Here is a 16,118-nt window from a genome sequence, read left to right on the forward strand (position 1 = left end):
CTCTGATAATGGATTAGATAAGACAAGATAAGATTGACTGCTGGCAACATCAGAGCATCCTGTGTCGGAAAAGGTTTGAGTTAGTAAAAAGCTAGCTTCCGCGTCGTTTCAAGATTTTCATACGCTGGACCGTGCCGTGTATTAATCGTATCCTATCCTGGGCCAGGTGTAGTAAACCACTTTGAAAGTAGGTGTGACGTCACGGTCACGAAATTTTGTGACTCTCGTCGACGCGACTTGCTTTTGACCATAACCTCTATCCGAAATGCAAGCTCAAAGCACACGGACGGAAGCTGTCACAACATCAGCTCAGAGCCTCTTAGCTATACAGACCCTTTTACGCGCCAGTTTAGGTTGCATAACTTTTCTCAGGCAAGCTCTTCTCTTGCGCCCCTTCTTTCTTCAAACATGTCTAGGGATCTACTACCAAGCGACAACTTCACCGACAGTAGGACATATGTCTCATTGGTATCGTCAACATCTTCTGACCTCCTTAGGTCACTTCACTAGTTCGGACGACTCCTTCCTTTCCTCCCAGTCCTCTTCCGACCCCAATAGCTCGATCGATAGTCGTAATGGGAAGAATGTCAACGGATTCAAGATCATGGTGCGCAGCTCTATGCCTCTATTGCTCCTCTCACCTGTCATAGACAATGTCGCGTGGTTATACTCACGAGGCTGACAAAATACTCAACTACTTGGCGGGTTCTCGAGCTACTATCATGAACGTCTTTTGATTTTCTATCAGGAATATGGTATATTCGATGCGTTACAAAAGCACTACCTTCGCAGCTTCATTTTCGCCATATATTTGGTATGGTATTGAAATGTTCGCGTCAAGCTGGTCAAGCTGAACCGTTACGTAGGACGAGAAGGATCCTACCAAGTAAGATAACGCAAGTCCAACTTGGTTTATTTGCCTCACAAGTCTTCCAAAAGCATCGTCGAAGCATACACTTTCAATTTCCACGTGCGTCATCGTTTCAGGCTTCATTCCAACTAAGAATATGCGTTACAGTACCATACTATTCCTGGAACAAACACTGTAATACCTCTCATGAGCGTCGGCGAGAATAAGAAGCGCGCTGGCAAGGACCCGGTTTCCGTTGCCGTTAAGAACGGGAAAGCTCCCACCCTCAAAGATGTCAAGAAGAGTGTCAAGGTTTGTCGGATAACTTCATCGTCGTGTACGCACCTTTTAAAACCTTCAGACATTATTGAAGACTCTCATCCATTCCACAACCCAAATGGATGTTCTGCCCAGTATTTGGCTCTTCTGCGTCTCACTGCCTGTACTCATGCCTCCTGCAGAACGTCGATTCGCGGCCTTCAAGCTGTTCTACACCGATGACACGCCTGCCGACTACGAGCCCCCACACTTTCAAGCGGGTGACGCACAGAAGGACAAGTGGTATTTCATGACCCATGATATGGACGAGGTTCCAGACAACTGGAAGATGGGTCAAGTTGAGACAGGCCATCACTCGTACGTCCCAAGATAACCTCTCGTGGCTATGGGTTGAATCCGTTTCAGCGTTAATCTCAGCGTTGCGTCAATTGCGACGTATTTACCATCGTCTACTGAAAACGAACATGCGACATTCACTGGAACCGTTTCCTACCCAGCTGGCTGCCCGCCACCTCTTACACCGATTGAAGAGGCTGCCGTTCGTGCTGAACAAGCCGAAAAACAGATGCAAGATGCAGACAAACGAAATATTGTCTGGGCTGCGGATGCTGCTGTCGAAGGTGACGACGACCTATTAGACTGCCCAGGAGATGAGGAGGAGGGTTACCTCCTGCGGTTCGACTCGGAAGCCGGGATGATGCCATACGGAGTCAGGAATGCCGATGGCCGGATAGAGCCTATTTCAAAGGAGATGGAAGTGGAGATGCATTTCGGAGGCACCTCGCAGGCAGTGCCGACACGTCTCGAGGAGCTGGTACTGGCTTTGCCTTTGATCATGATTCGTGTTGTCTGACACCGTTTAGGACGCGCTGGGTAGACTTGAAAACACCGATATGGAGCAGACACAGTCATTCCCAGACTTCCCTCCAGCAGCTCAAGATCGCGACATCAATCGCAACGACTCATTGCCACCCTCAGATATCCTCACATCATCGACTATTGCCGATCGAAACATCGAAACCCAAATTGACATTGATACTCAACGACTTCAGGCGCTAGCACTCGAAAACCAAATGTTAACCGACGATACGGAAATGCTGGGTAACCTATTCTCCGCGACGTTTGACTTCATCTCTGACTACAATATGCAGATATGGAAACTCAGATGTCCGTTCCAGAGGTTGTTGATCCAATCCGGTCGTTTAGTGACACCGAAATGGGTGACCAATGCATTCAAGAAGACCCGCCAACACCCAAAGCGAAACGGCCAATGCATAAAGACAAGCAGGTTGAGGATCGCGGTTTACAATGCGAATGCGATGTGATGGTAAGCTTTCTCAGAACATTCTTCTCGAATTCTTTACCCAATGAACCAGATCGATGACGAGCTCTGTTTCTGCCATGGTTGTGGGCGCCAATATCACGTCTGGTGTATGGGGTGCGTTTTGACTCTGCTCCCCTCAATGAATCCGACTCAAACGTAACCAGCTTCCATTCTACCAAGGATGACCGTATTCCTGAAGATTTTATTTGTTTCGACTGTCGAGTCCACGCTGACAATTCTTGGGAACTCATCAAAGTCGACCTTTATCCGAAGATGCTTTCCAAATTCAAGGACCTTGCTCTCTTTAGGTAGAGTGAGACCATTCGGCTATTGGCTTTCGTGCTAATTGATCTAGGCGAGCGATCAAGGTGGCCGAGACACGCAACCCTGCCGTAGTCGCGGAATTCGCTAAATTGGTTGGCAAGTTTTTTTTTCTGCTTCGTTGACTCCTAGGTCATGATAAATCATAGGCTGCGATAATATACTCGCTCGGCAGTTGTTCAAGCGTCTGGAAAACGAGGGTAATCGAGTTCGGTCCACATGACTGCAAACTTAGACATGCTTCTCAGGCTTTATCGTGGAGAATACGCTGGAAATGGATGATCTCGGCTTTCTGGAGACACGGTCCAAGGCAACCAAAGCTAAATCGAAATCGAAAGGCAAGCAAACAAAACAACGGAAGAATGTGCAGAAAGCAAAATATACCTTCAATCGCGCCTGTCTGTCGACATCTGAATTCAAGGACTACTTCGACCCAACTATTGAAAGCCGTCTGCTTGATCTGCCACAGAAAGTTTGTCGATTCTTCAGATGGAGATTCACCAGCTACCCAGTTATCTTGCAGAAGGCTGATATCAAAGCGCGTCCTCTGACGACAATCATTGACGAGTCTCAAACCCAAGACGACACTCAGATGCCGAATGCCGAAACTTTGAACACTGCTAGACCCTCCATCCTCAGCAAACGGGCTCATACCGATTCAAGCGATTCGGCGCCGCGCCGCAAGAAGGTCAAGATTTCCATCGCAGCCGCTGTCGATCTTGCGGAGTAATAACCGCCACCCAATGAATACCTCACAAGATACGGACTCAGCTTTTACTCTGCAACATATGCTTAGAATCGCTACTGCTCACGAATCAACTCTCTCTCTCTCTCTCGATACTTGAACAAAGGACGGAAGGATATACTATGAAAGGCGGGGGGGACATGGCGTTGTTAGTTAACCACCAGTCAGTCGGAGTAACTTCCGATACTTCGGCCATATGTGTACTATCTCAGCGAACAACCCACGAACGCACTACTCAATCTCATTGGCGCTCGGAAACACTACTTACGAGTAAAACTGGCGCTGTTAGAGTCCAAATATGACGGCCTGAGAAAAGCTATATCCGCCTCTCTGAGTTTACTTGCCGGACTAGTTCCTTCTGTGTTAGTCGACGGTGGCGCTCCAGCGACTGAGTTGCTTCCAGTTGCTTCTTGCATGCGTGCCCGGGTACTGATTTATTCGTTTTGTTGGTCTATTTTCGCCGGGTGATTCTGGGGTGCAAATCGTATATATGTGTGAGAATAAATGGTGTTTTAGAAACGAATGATATCGTGGCCTTAGTTAGACTCGCTTTAGCACTTACTCAACGCCCAGGGACAGTAAGAACAAGTACTCCTCAGCGTGCCATTTACGAGTGAATCAGGCTACAGGTCTGGGTACTGGCGGCCTCGGCATTCAGGCTGTCAGGTGGAAAGCCCAACGATTCTTAGAGCTGATTGAGAGAATTTTTGGGTAGTGTGGTCGTGATTGGCCTTGAGAGGCAGCTTGATGGGAGCTGGTATTCCGTTGTCTCGTACCAGTGGTCTGGGTGGTCTAGATCTAGGCTGAGCTAGGTTCGGAGATGTTGCTGACGACCGGAATATTAAATGCTATCTCGTCGAGCAGGACTGGGGGCATGATCTATGAGTTGAAGAGAGGTGGTATCGGGATGCCGGCCCTAAAGTGATGTCGATACGTAACGGTCTATAAAAGGCTGACAGCCGAGTTTTTATTTTTCTTTCACTCCCCTCATGATCTTTTTTCGTGAACGACCAGTTCCACTCGGGAACGATGCATCGTGGGGGCCCTCGCAGAAGATGAAGTAATGGTGCATGGCATAGACTGCTCCTCCGTATCTCCCTTCTGTTGTCGTTCCAGGGCAGTTGGGCTCGTTAGTGTGGTGCACATTTTTTCCCTCTTCCTTACAGTTTGTTTGTACCTACAAGTGCCCAATGTGGATTTGTGGATAAAAAGAAAGTGTGTGCGATCGTATCAAGATCTAGGACTTGCGTGTCGGCTTATAAACAAAACCCTTCCATTTCTTTCCTTCACCTTCCACCAATGCCCTACAAGCTGTCCGCAACCCTCGCTGGCCACACTTCAGATGTGAGTTTGGGGTTCGTTCAGCGCGATGGAGGAGGCCAACAAGAAATTAGGTTCGAGCATTGAGCACGCCAAGCGACGATCTTATTCTCTCCTCTTCCCGTGATTCGACCGCGATTGTTTGGCGAGCAACGACCCCCCCAGCGTTTGCACAAGACTCAGTATTTCACCCAAGCACGCGCTACGTCAACGCGGTTGCCTACCTCCCACCCTCGGCCGAAGCGCCTAAGGGTTAGTCTGTTTGCTGCTTAACTTTCGCATTTGTCGATAATGTCCCGTCAGGCTACGCGGTCACCGGCGACCAAGATGGCATTATCAACGTCTACTCGCTTGAGCCAGCGAAGGACGACCCTGATTACACGCTACTGGGCCACTCGGGGAATGTTTGTGGACTGAGGACAACACCTGGTGGGCAGATCGTGTCTTGCTCGTGGGACGCGTAAGTCTTCTTTCGACAGTGCGCCACCAGCTCAAAGTCAATTAGAACAGCCCGCGTTTGGAAAAACTTCGCTCAAGTGTACGAGCTGAAAGGACACGAGAACAGCGTGTGGGATGTGTTGGCAGTGAATGAAGAGCAATTCATCACCGGTGCGCGTCTCTACAACCTCTTGCTTTCCCTTGCTGAAGCTATTTCAGGCTCGGCAGATAAAACGATCAAGGTTTGGAAGCAGAACAAAGCCATCCATTCGTTCAATCCTCACAATGGTGTTGTCCGGTCATTAGCCCTGATTCCTGACATTGGATTCGCTTCATGCGCCGACAAGTCAGTGCTATCCGGCGTACCGATAGTCTTTTTGACTCTTTATTCACAGTGAAATCCGGGTATGGACGGTCAACGGCGACCTAATATACTCCCTTACCGGCCACACTTCATTTATCTACCAACTGGCCGTTCTACCAAGTGGAGATCTGGTCTCTTCCAGTGAGGATCGAACAGTGCGAGTATGGAAGGGTAGGGCATTACTTCTTCAAGTTTCAAGAGTTGACCCGATTGGGGAATAGATGGTGAATGCGCCCAGGTGCTTGTTCATCCAGCCATCTCGGTCTGGACAGTCTCCACTATGCCGAACGGAGACATTGTCAGTGGGGCCAGCGACAAGAATGTCAGGGTGTTCAGCGCTGCGGAGCAACGATGGGCATCAGAAGGCGATCTCAAATCTTACGACGATATCATTGCTCAACAATCCTTGGCTGCACACGATGTTGAGCAAGTCAAGGTCGAGGCTTCGGATGCCTTGAACACTCCTGGCAAAAAGGTCGGTCAAACGCTGCTCGTGTCCAAGGGAGACGTGACAGAGGTATACCAAGTCAGTATTCTCTTCTCTCTCTGCGCTCCGTCTAACTACTTTGTAGTGGGATGGTAATGCCTGGCAACGTATTGGAGAACGAGCAGATGGTCCCTCCGGGAGCGAGAAGCCCAAAGCATACTTCGAAGGACGAGAATACGACTACGTTTGGAGCGTCGCGATTGAGGATGGCGAGCCTGCGTTGAAGCTTCCCTACAATATTACGGGTGAGTCAGATCCGTCAAAGCTACGCAACAACTACTCAAGACTATCGTGTCAGAGGCCCCTGCTGACGCAGCCACACGATTCTTGGAACGCAACGGTCTTCCCCTTAGTCACGTGTCCACCGTCGTCGACTTCATCTACCAAAATACACCAGGCCAAATGCTCGGGCCTCAGGGCGGCGAGAATTATGTCGATCCATTCACAGGTGCCTCACGGTATCGGAGCTCTGCCCAGTCGTCTGCTGCGTCTGGCCCAGCGTCGTCTTATATGGACCCTTACACCGGTGCTTCAAGATATACGAGCTCTGCCCCAGTGTCGAATAATGCGCCCGCTTCGAGCTATATGGACCCATATACTGGTGCATCACGATATTCCGGAGGTGGAGCACAAGCTGCCGCTTCGCCCCCACCATCCAAACCTGTTTCTAGTGTATTACCCGTCGTGAGTCTGCTTACGGTTTGCCAATGTTCTCTCAAGTAAAACTTCACGCAGGTGCAACCTGTACTACTCAAAGAAGGAAACCTTCCAGCGATGAAAGCCAAACTTCACCAATACAATGACGGCTTACAGTCGGAGATCGTGAGTATTTAGAGCTGTTGGTCACAATCCTTGGTGTTCATAGTCTATGCAGTCGACAATGACGTTAGCGTTCTATCCTGAAGAAATTCGGGCCATCGACGAGTCATTCAACTATGTTCAGCAATGTTCAACTGGAAGCCGACCAACAAACCCACTTAGCGCTGCCCACGTTGATGCTCTAATCCACATTCTCGAAAGGTGGCCTTCATCATTGCGACTTCCCGTGCTGGACCTTGCTCGTCTTGTCGTCGCCTACTGTCCTGAGGCTGTTCGTCCGGCTGGCATAAAAGAGCGCCTTTTCTCGGCCCTCTTTTCCGCAGCGGACTGGACATCATCTTCACCGCCACCGCTTCCTTCGCCCAGCAAGCCAGCGGAGATGAACGTCATGTTGGTGTTCCGCGCGTTGGCGAATGTGATGCAGGAGGCCGCGGGCGCAACGGACGGCACGTGGCTCGCTGAGAGGCTACAAGTAGCCTCTGCTGCTGGATACGATAAACTCTCTCCCACACAAAGGAAACCGAGGGCGACGATGCTTTTGAAGTGGGTGTTTGGTGTCTTTTGACAAGACGACGCTAATTTTTTTGTTAAGCGTATCGTGCATCTCCCTCTTTACGCCAATGGACTCGACGACGCGGTCTGCTCACCTCACCATGATCGCGGAGGTCCTCACCACGGAGAAGAGCGATTCAGAGAGCGTTTACCGCGCGCTGGTTGGCCTTGGGAACATCGTTTATGCGTCAAAACAACACCAAGTTCCCCTCGATGCTGCACAGACAGCCCTTGTGGGACGTGCGATAAAGGACCTGCCGGGGCGGTTCAACGAAGAGCGCATCCGAGGCGTCGTTGTGGAGATCGGGGCGTTGTTGGTCAGCGGGGTGTTGTAGAGAGTGTTGGCGAAAATTTCCTTCACGATATGGGGCAAGCCGTATGTGTTCGCGGCCATGGGTCAGTTGTGTTGTTATACAAGTATGGACATTGATGACCGCCGTGGTTTCAGCACACGAGTCACACTTCATTTTTAGAGACACGCAATTTGTAAAAAAAAAAAAGCATGATGAATCGACCGCATTTCGAGGTAAAACTGGATCAATACTGTCCCATCCTCGAGCACGACCATCTCTGAAGACACTGAAACGAACAGTATGCAACCGTCCGTTCTGTTGTACCAAGCATGATTGATGCCTGCTGAACCGTTACGTCGACTTGGCCTGTCTAGACGGTTTTCTCTTCACCGCCATCTACAGCTAACACGATTTCTCTAGCCATGAGGACAGCATAGTCGATGGTGAGGGTTTTATGCATTGGAACACTTCCTCGGGGTCACGATGACGGGGTGAGTTTGGCGCGGGGGAAAAGGCAAACTTGAAGCGTGACTGGGTGTTTGACGCAATCCGGCTGCGGAAGAAGAAAGAGGAGGAGCTGGGCAGGAAAACTTGAAGGAAGGAGAATCGGCCCCCAGCCAGATTGTCGTCGCGATCCAGGTCAAGGCGGAAAGCAATCCATGTAAAATTTCAAGTTGTCACGACAAAGAGACTATGGGATTATATTCAAAATATTGCTGGAGAAGAAATTTAATATGGAGTATTTTACTGTTATGTTGTAAATGTACACTAGGATTATCATGGTTGAGGATGAAAGGAGATGCCCAACCCACGCGATGAATCCCACTGGAGTGAGTGGGTGCCACAGCCTGTGTCCAAACGGTAGCTGTTCTGATTGTTTGACTCGGGCTCTTCCTCCTCGTCGTCCTCAAGGCCTTGCAAAGACACACTGTACCGCAGGGTGCAGTTAGTGTTGATTGGGGGTAGAGGCAGATATGACTCTTTGAGCATGGGAATCCATATATCCTTGCTTGAGAAAGACGCGACCATATTGTGAACGTCTTGCGGCTCTGTATAATAGGACACGTCATTCAATGAAGAGGACCTGATTGTGAGGCATACCCAGTCGGAAAACTTGGCACCCTTGCAGCATCTGTGCCACCAATGCGACCATTTTCTCGAGGTTTGGGAAACCATCAGAAGTGGGCTCGACAAGAGGGAGAGCCCATTCAGCTTGGATTTGGAAACCAATGTAGGACATCTCAAAAGTCCGTCCTGACTCCCCAATTCTGTTGCCTGAGGCGTCGCGGTCCTTTTGTAGGTTTGGTAGTTGTGGGGTTATGAAGGTATAGCCAAAAAACAACTTTGTGAGGACGTGCATCAGTTCATGCTCGATCGTCACGAGGAGGATGAGCTTGAATGACTCCTGCAAGGCCGCGTTAGGGATGGGTGTCAGCTGGAAAGCCAAATGTAATAAGCAAGACAGACTGTAACCAAGGAGTAGACACGCACCGGACAGAGGACATCGCAAAGCTCTTTGCAGATGCTCAGCTCTATCGCGTCGTTTTCCGAGTTAGTGCCAACCGTCCCCCATGGGAACTCTGCGGGCGGTCCAGATTGGGTTGGTTTCGCCAATGTTCGGATGAAAACATTTGGCATTCCCGTCTTGAGCGCTTCTTCGACGTCAGAGATGCTAATTCGGCCGCGTTGCTCTGTTGGACGCAAGATCGGAGCTCGACCCAATCTCACAATACTGGAGAGAATGGGCGTGATGATCTCCTTCAGTGCCCTGTCCGATGCAAGGAGGTGGTTGAACGCTGTCAAGATATACGCATGGATGGGGTAGTAGCGGTGGCCAGGCTGTACCTCCTCGCGGCTGCCCATGATGCTTGACTCGAGGAAGATACGGAAAGCAGGAGCAGTCCAGCCCTCAGAACCCGGGACGACAGTGTTGGGCGGATACATTTCGAGGTGGTCGGCGAGTTGTTTTTGGCGGGCAGCATCGGCGGCAGCAGCATGGTCTGTGGGGGACTTGGCATGTCGCGCTGGGGAACGTCGCGGACTTGGGCCTTCTGTTTGGCTCATGATTGGGCGGAACCAACTTCAACCAAGGTGTAATCTGGTGTAATGCGATGTGAGACATCCCGTGATGTCATCAAAACTCTAAAGAAATTCTCCGAAATGATTGGTTACATAATACTTTCAGAGTTCCAACAGGCCAACGATTTGGCCTATCGAGCACTTGCGACCAGAATCGCAAAACTTCCATCGACGTTTAGCGAAGCAGCCTGAGCCTGTCACGAATCATTGTCCCCGCGTTTTGCCGCGGCTTGAGCCGCTATTCATCGAGGATTCGCATGTGCAGTAAGTCGGCCTCAACCCCCAACATTAGTTACAGCGCCTAGTAGAGATACTGACAACATTCAAGACACGAATAGTCGCCAACTCGCCATCTGACTGCCGCCCAGCTCTTTAAGACGTGGCAGTGTCGTCAATTCAAAGCGATGTAAAAGTTTGATGTTGTGTGCGTCAGGTCACGGCCCATGGGTCTGTGCTTCGACACATCTTCTCCCCCTTCAACGCCAATCATTCATCTTCTTCTAATTCTCCGCGGCAGCCCTGTTCATAACCATGCATAAATGGTTGTTTGGGCCAAAGCAGACACAAAATGGGTATTGCCCGGTGCATCAGCACGACAAAGCGACGAGTGCATTGTCTTCTAGCATAGTTCGACTTGATTTCTCGTGACCAGTGTAACCGACTTTCCTCTGTACCAACATCCATGGCCGACTCTGTCCAGCCTCTCCCAAACAACAACGCCAACATGAACCTGCCTGCTGCGACAACCGACGCTCAGGCCGAAGCGGATCGCACCGCCTTTTGTCCTGTCTGCTTTCGCCGGTTGGTCACCTTTTTCACTATTACTGCGACTTTAACTCACTAACGCGTCTCAGCTTCAAAACTGTCAACGCGCGCAACTCCCACCTCACGAGCACCACCGGCATCCCGGTCTGCGAGCGGGCCGCCCTCGCTAACAATCTTCCGCTGCCACTGGGTAATGCCTACGAACGGGTGAAGCTCAAGAATGCGATTGACACACACCGGCTGCGCTGCCTCGCGCCGAAATGGGCCACGCTTTATCCAAAGGAGGTCAAGAAATTCCGGTTGATGCCTGTTGGACGCGCCGACCCCGACAAGCGCGGTAGGATACCGGAGGGGCTGGCGGTGCATTTTGGCATTGCTGTTGGAGCTCGCTTTTCAGTTGCCACCCAGTTTCCTCCACATCCAGTGCTAACAGTCCAACATCCATATATCTCAGGACCCCCTCCTCCAAACGCCGCTTATCACCAACCACCTCCAAATCCTGTCGTTCACTCCCACCAAGCAGCTCATTCCCTGAACGCGCAAGCTCAGCATGCATATTGGCAGCAGCAACAACCGGCCTTTGATTATGGCATGAACGCTGGCCCAAGTCACTCGAATGCGACTTTGCCTCTGTCGCAACCCTCCCCGGCTCCGATGGCGCCGCCATCGTCATTATTAGACGGTTTGAATGCCACCAAAATGCGGCCGAAATTCACAGCACCCCTACATCCAACCCTAACCCTTCCAACGCCGCCCTATAGTCTGCCAACTACGCCTGCACCAACTTTAACTGCACTGCAACCCCCTCCCGCTCCTGCATCGTTATCCAGCGCCTTGGATGTCTCCCAAATGCGCCCACGGCACCCCGGCCCGTCGCTTCCAGCACCCGCCACGCCAAATTTAAACCCCGTAACACCGATGGACTGGCGAATTACGATGGACCCCGATGTCCAGGTGCCAGAGAACGTCGCAGACGCAATCCCGGGAAAATGGCTTCCCATCCACGACGCCATATTGGACTCGCTCCTCGATAACATCGCGCTTGTCCAGTGCAAAGGCGTGCGTGACGTCATTCTCGCGCGGGACACAGTGCCACAGCTGCTCTTCGTCACCGCGTTGCCGCACGAAACTCGCGCGCTGCTTGACGAGGCTGAGCGTGAGGCGACAGGCTTGATTTCACCGCCCCCAGACACCACCGACTCGGGCTTCTCATCGAACGACCTGGATCCGTTGCGGGCTGCATTAAGGGAGGCATTCAGCGGGGATAGCATGCCTTGGCTATCAGAAATATGTGCAAGTATACTTAATGAGTGAATATACCAACGTATAATGTAAAAGGATGCGTGGACACAGTTTCACGTGACCGTGTCTTTTTTTTTTTTTTTGGTACTGTAACTTGGCATCCATCACTTTTATTATGCTGTTCGGGCAAGGCAAGTTATGTGTCAAAAAATATTTCGCAAAAAAAGTAAATACTTACATCCTACATGTATTTCTCAAACATTATATAACGGCACCGCGGCAGGCAGGCAGTAATGCCTCCGAGTCGTTGTATGTAAGCTACCTCCCATATTTACATATCAAATACTAGCAGAAACCCACGGGGTATTTCAAGTTCCCACACATTGGGCATTTTACACTGGTAATACTTTTGTTTGAATATTTAATATTTAATATACTGTACTGGGAGAAAATTCAAAATCAACTGAGAGAAAAGGACATTATTTGAATAAGTAGGCCCAGGAAGCTCCACCAAAGGGTGGTCCAAAAATTTGAGTATTTGAGGCCCTAAAATGACAATTTCCTTGTTCAAAGCTTTTTGGGTATTTGTGGGCTTGGAAGACAACAGTTGCCGCCAAGTTGCTGCCGATTATTGAATTATGTGTCACCACACTGGCGAAAATATCTTTCCTATATTTTTACTACAGGAAAGACCATTTGATAACATAGTTTATGTCACTGATAAGACCCAGCTGGAAACCCAATGGCCAATTGGGAAACACTGAGGGGACCAGCAGCCAAGTCAATGAGACTATGCTATATTCTGGAGATGCTGAGGGTATAGGAGAAGAAGTAACTACTGTGACATAGAGAGGTAAAGAGTGTGTAACGGGTTTACACCCTCCCCACCTCTAAAACATTTCATCAAGTCCAAAAGAAATAATGAAGAACCAACAAATGTCCATCAGCACCAGCGACAATATCGTCTAAACTCGATGGCACGCATCCTCGAACACCCGCCCACAAGCAGGACAGCCATTGCGCCAGAGATGAGAGGGAACAAGGGGCCCGAAAGAAGAAGGGAATTAAAGTCGGCGTAAGGTAAACAAATGATAGCTGACGGCAGGGACAGCAGACAGATGCAGGGCGATCAACGGTAAGCCAGATCAGAGTCGTCCGTTCCGACATCACTTGGGCTGTCGTAGTCGTCCCACAACCCATTATCATCATCGGACTCCAGATGCGGGAGGACTGCGAAGACACTGTGGCGAGGGGGAATGCCATTGGCGGGGTCACCTGGGCAGTTGTGCGACTGGTGGTTGACCCAGCCAGGACTGGAAGGCGAGCGACGACAACGGTAGCAACCGCCCGCAGCCTTTAGAGCATCTTTCTCCGCTGGTGTCAATCTCGGCAAGGCAGCATTCGGAACAGAGGTGGAAGTAGTAGGCGGAGCAGTGGTAGAGACAGAGGAGGTGCTTGTCGTCACCGACGCAGGGAGAGAGGTCGTGCCGGAACAGTCAACCACCTTGACAACATTCTCTTTCACCATAATTTCCCAAATCACAGTCATTTCTGCCACCAGCTGCTCGACCGTCATAGACGCGAACTGGAAACTTGGAGAGCCACAAGTGCGGAGACGAAGAGTCGGGTGAGCATGGAAAAGCAGATGGTTCTTCAGCATGCCACTATCGACCGCGTATGCAGGTCCGGCAGTCGTGAGCGCATCGGAAGCGGTTTCGAGGCGGGCCACAAAGTCGGCAAACGAGGAGCGGCCTTGGTGGATGTCGAAGAAGTTGCCCAGCGCAAAAATGCGCCAATTGCTCTGGACAAAGCGGTCCTTGAGCTTCGTTTTGAAGCTGTCCCAAGTTGCAGCCTTCAGAGCCTCGCGATTCTTGCCCCACCAAACCTTCGCTGTCTGTTCCTCCATACGCATACCGGCCATGCGGACCTTCGTGCGGTCGCGTAATTCTTCTCCGTCGTTCATATCCTCGTGATGTTCAAATATGTCCTCGCACGCGCCGAGCCAAAGCTCGATAGACTGAGCATTCGGCTTGTCCACCAGCTTGGGACACTCGAGCTTCGTCATTGTGCGGTGTTTCCGAGTACGAGCAGGGCGGGAACGCGGAGGAGAGGGTGAAGGGGAGCGGGAATGAGCAAGCGAGGCAGAACACGAGCGAGAACGCGTTTGATGGTGGGAGGGAGAGTGGGAAAGGCGGGGAGACAGCGCAGGAGAGTGAGACACGGGCTGCGAAGGCGAGTGAGAGCGGTAGGTCGCGTGAAACGGAGCAGCAGAGGCAAAGTAGCCGCTTTTCAAATGCGGCGGCCCGTCACGAGCAGGCTGAAAGCGCGAGACGGTGGGACGGCAGCTGGATGGCGGAATGACGCGTCCACGGTCGTCGGGGGCAGCAGCGGAAGGGCGGGAGGCGACGTGGGCGACGCGAGGACGTGGTCGGGTGGCGAGACGGCTGGGCGAGATGCAGCGGGGTGGGCTGAAGCGCCAGCAAGAGAGTGGGATGGGTGGTGGGAGCGAAAAGAAGCACGCGGCGACAGCGTGGCATCGTCCACGTGCTCGGGCTCCATGGCTTCGCCCGGTTCGGCCGACGGCGTCCGGCGACGGCGAGAGGACTCCAAGGGAGGGAGAAGCGGGGCCGAGCTGTTGAGCGTGGGGCGAGGTCGAGGGTGTCGTTGTTCTGATGCCATGTAGCTGAAGTGGAGTAGATAGCGTAGTTGTGATTGAAAAAAAAGTGGAAACCCAATGGTCAATTGGGAAACACTGAGGGGACCAGCAGCCAAGTCAATGAGACTATGCTATATTCTGAAGATGCTGAGGGTACAGGAGAAGAAGTAACTACTGTGACATAGAGAGGTAAAGAGTGTGTAACGGGTTTACACTAGCCCGTCCGCTCCAGCGCTGGTATCGGGCTATCACAGGCCCGCAACACGCAGCACGTGAAGACGGGGAACAGGTGCCCCAGTAGGAGGAATGCACACGTGGGAAGCACGTGACCGAGAACGACGTGTCAAGCCATTGCCGAGCCCAACTCGACACCAGGGGACTGGGGAGGAGAGCTAGGTGGTTAGGAGTAGTGTCTGGCCTGCAAGGGATGTACGATCATCCCCTCTGCGGCCAGGAACGGGGTGAGGAGGAGCAGGACAGGGTGTCCGATCACCTCTTTGCGGGCCCACGTATAATGCGCGGTAGTGTACCATGTACTCTATTACTTAGATTGTCTAAAGAACTACTCTCTCCATGCAAGGGGGAACTACTGACTCCTCGGGCCCGACACGACCCGATTCAAACCTTCAACCACTGACAGCAACAAGGGACCGAGTTAACGGGGCCTTTTGGTTTCGATCTACCCTGCTTGCCCTACTTGCAGGCCTGACGATCTGTCTGTTCTGTTCTGGGCGTGCATTCTTAGGAAAAGACCTTGCACAGCCTGACCCACAGTCTGACAGTTTATGTTATGTTCACTCCAAGAGATGGTAAAAATTTGTCCAAAACTGGGTATTTGAGGCCCAAATCGAGAATTTTTTCAGACCACCCCTTTGGTGAAGCTTCCTGGGAGGCCTGGATAAGTGTAAGAAATAACAAGACTAATTATCATTGAAGGCTCTTATTATACTATATCTCATAGTGTAGTGTCTGGAGTCAGCGCTAGCCAAGGACTATTAGTATACAAAAATTGTATATACACTTGATATAATATATGATTGCCGAACTGAAGTTTCAGCTCTCTATGTGAAGATGAAAACCAGCAACCTTATATTGGGAGTGGCAGTGTTTTGATTATCCTTTTTAGGATGTAGCCACATGATGTTGCCACACTAATCAATTCAGACTGTTGCCTTTTCTTCCTGCTCCCTCTAAATATGCACTATCAAAAAACAACTGCTAGTCTTTGCTTAGGTCTTCCCCAGCTTGTCATTCCCCCCCCCCCAGTTGTACCCTATTCCCCTTTATTGAGGTATGTTTTGCATATAGACCACTAATAAGGTAGGCTTTAGGCAGCTTGTATAAAATGGCTGTGGAAAAAGCAGATCTTTGAGTGGGAATGAAAGACCTGCCAGATTTACTGTGTCTGGGTGAGGCCAAAAGCCACTCCAGGTGCTTGGCTGACAAAGCCAGAAGAGGCACTGTAGTCACAGCAGCCCCACTTGACACAACTCTGGGTGACCACATAACAGGAGACAGACCACCCTAAAGCCGCAGGAGGGGAAGGTGGGTGGGTTGAAATACAGCAACTGCAGAGTAGAAAAG

General features: G+C 50.9%; 4 protein-coding genes across 4 annotated transcripts; 3 read left to right on the forward strand and 1 right to left on the reverse strand.

Annotated features, from left to right (window-relative positions):
* Nucleotides 1–249: 249 nt before the first annotated feature.
* MIND_01099700 (HORMA domain-containing protein) lies at nt 250–3,504 on the forward strand (the record flags this gene model as incomplete). Its single annotated transcript, XM_037367565.1, has 16 exons — nt 250–448; nt 498–607; nt 749–814; nt 867–886; nt 940–970; nt 1,019–1,162; nt 1,212–1,263; nt 1,312–1,486; nt 1,535–1,943; nt 1,993–2,230; nt 2,281–2,456; nt 2,506–2,567; nt 2,618–2,761; nt 2,809–2,869; nt 2,950–2,974; nt 3,023–3,504. Exons 1-16 carry the CDS (start codon nt 409–411, stop codon nt 3,502–3,504), a joined length of 2,235 nt encoding a protein of 744 aa, XP_037216959.1. The 5' UTR covers nt 250–408.
* A 1,314-nt stretch (nt 3,505–4,818) lies between these two features.
* On the forward strand, nt 4,819–7,834 carry MIND_01099800 (Phospholipase A-2-activating protein; the record flags this gene model as incomplete). Its single annotated transcript, XM_037367566.1, has 12 exons — nt 4,819–4,863; nt 4,914–5,091; nt 5,143–5,299; nt 5,345–5,448; nt 5,497–5,623; nt 5,673–5,812; nt 5,863–6,167; nt 6,214–6,373; nt 6,427–6,812; nt 6,864–6,950; nt 7,003–7,490; nt 7,540–7,834. 12 exons carry the CDS (start codon nt 4,819–4,821, stop codon nt 7,832–7,834), a joined length of 2,472 nt encoding a protein of 823 aa, XP_037216960.1.
* Nucleotides 7,835–8,569: 735 nt separating this feature from the next.
* On the reverse strand, nt 8,570–9,856 carry MIND_01099900 (uncharacterized protein; the record flags this gene model as incomplete). Its single annotated transcript, XM_037367567.1, has 3 exons — nt 8,570–8,841; nt 8,894–9,227; nt 9,284–9,856. The coding sequence occupies 3 exons, from the start codon at nt 9,854–9,856 to the stop codon at nt 8,570–8,572; spliced, it is 1,179 nt and encodes a 392-aa protein (XP_037216961.1).
* Nucleotides 9,857–10,553: 697 nt separating this feature from the next.
* On the forward strand, nt 10,554–11,950 carry MIND_01100000 (uncharacterized protein; the record flags this gene model as incomplete). Its single annotated transcript, XM_037367568.1, has 2 exons — nt 10,554–10,672; nt 10,726–11,950. The coding sequence occupies 2 exons, from the start codon at nt 10,554–10,556 to the stop codon at nt 11,948–11,950; spliced, it is 1,344 nt and encodes a 447-aa protein (XP_037216962.1).
* Between the last annotated feature and the right edge of the window lie 4,168 nt (nt 11,951–16,118).

The sequence above is a fragment of the Mycena indigotica genome, assembly GCF_014461135.1.
Source record: "Mycena indigotica strain 171206Taipei chromosome Unknown Mind.scaff0009, whole genome shotgun sequence".
Classification (NCBI taxonomy): Eukaryota; Fungi; Basidiomycota; class Agaricomycetes; order Agaricales; family Mycenaceae; genus Mycena; species Mycena indigotica.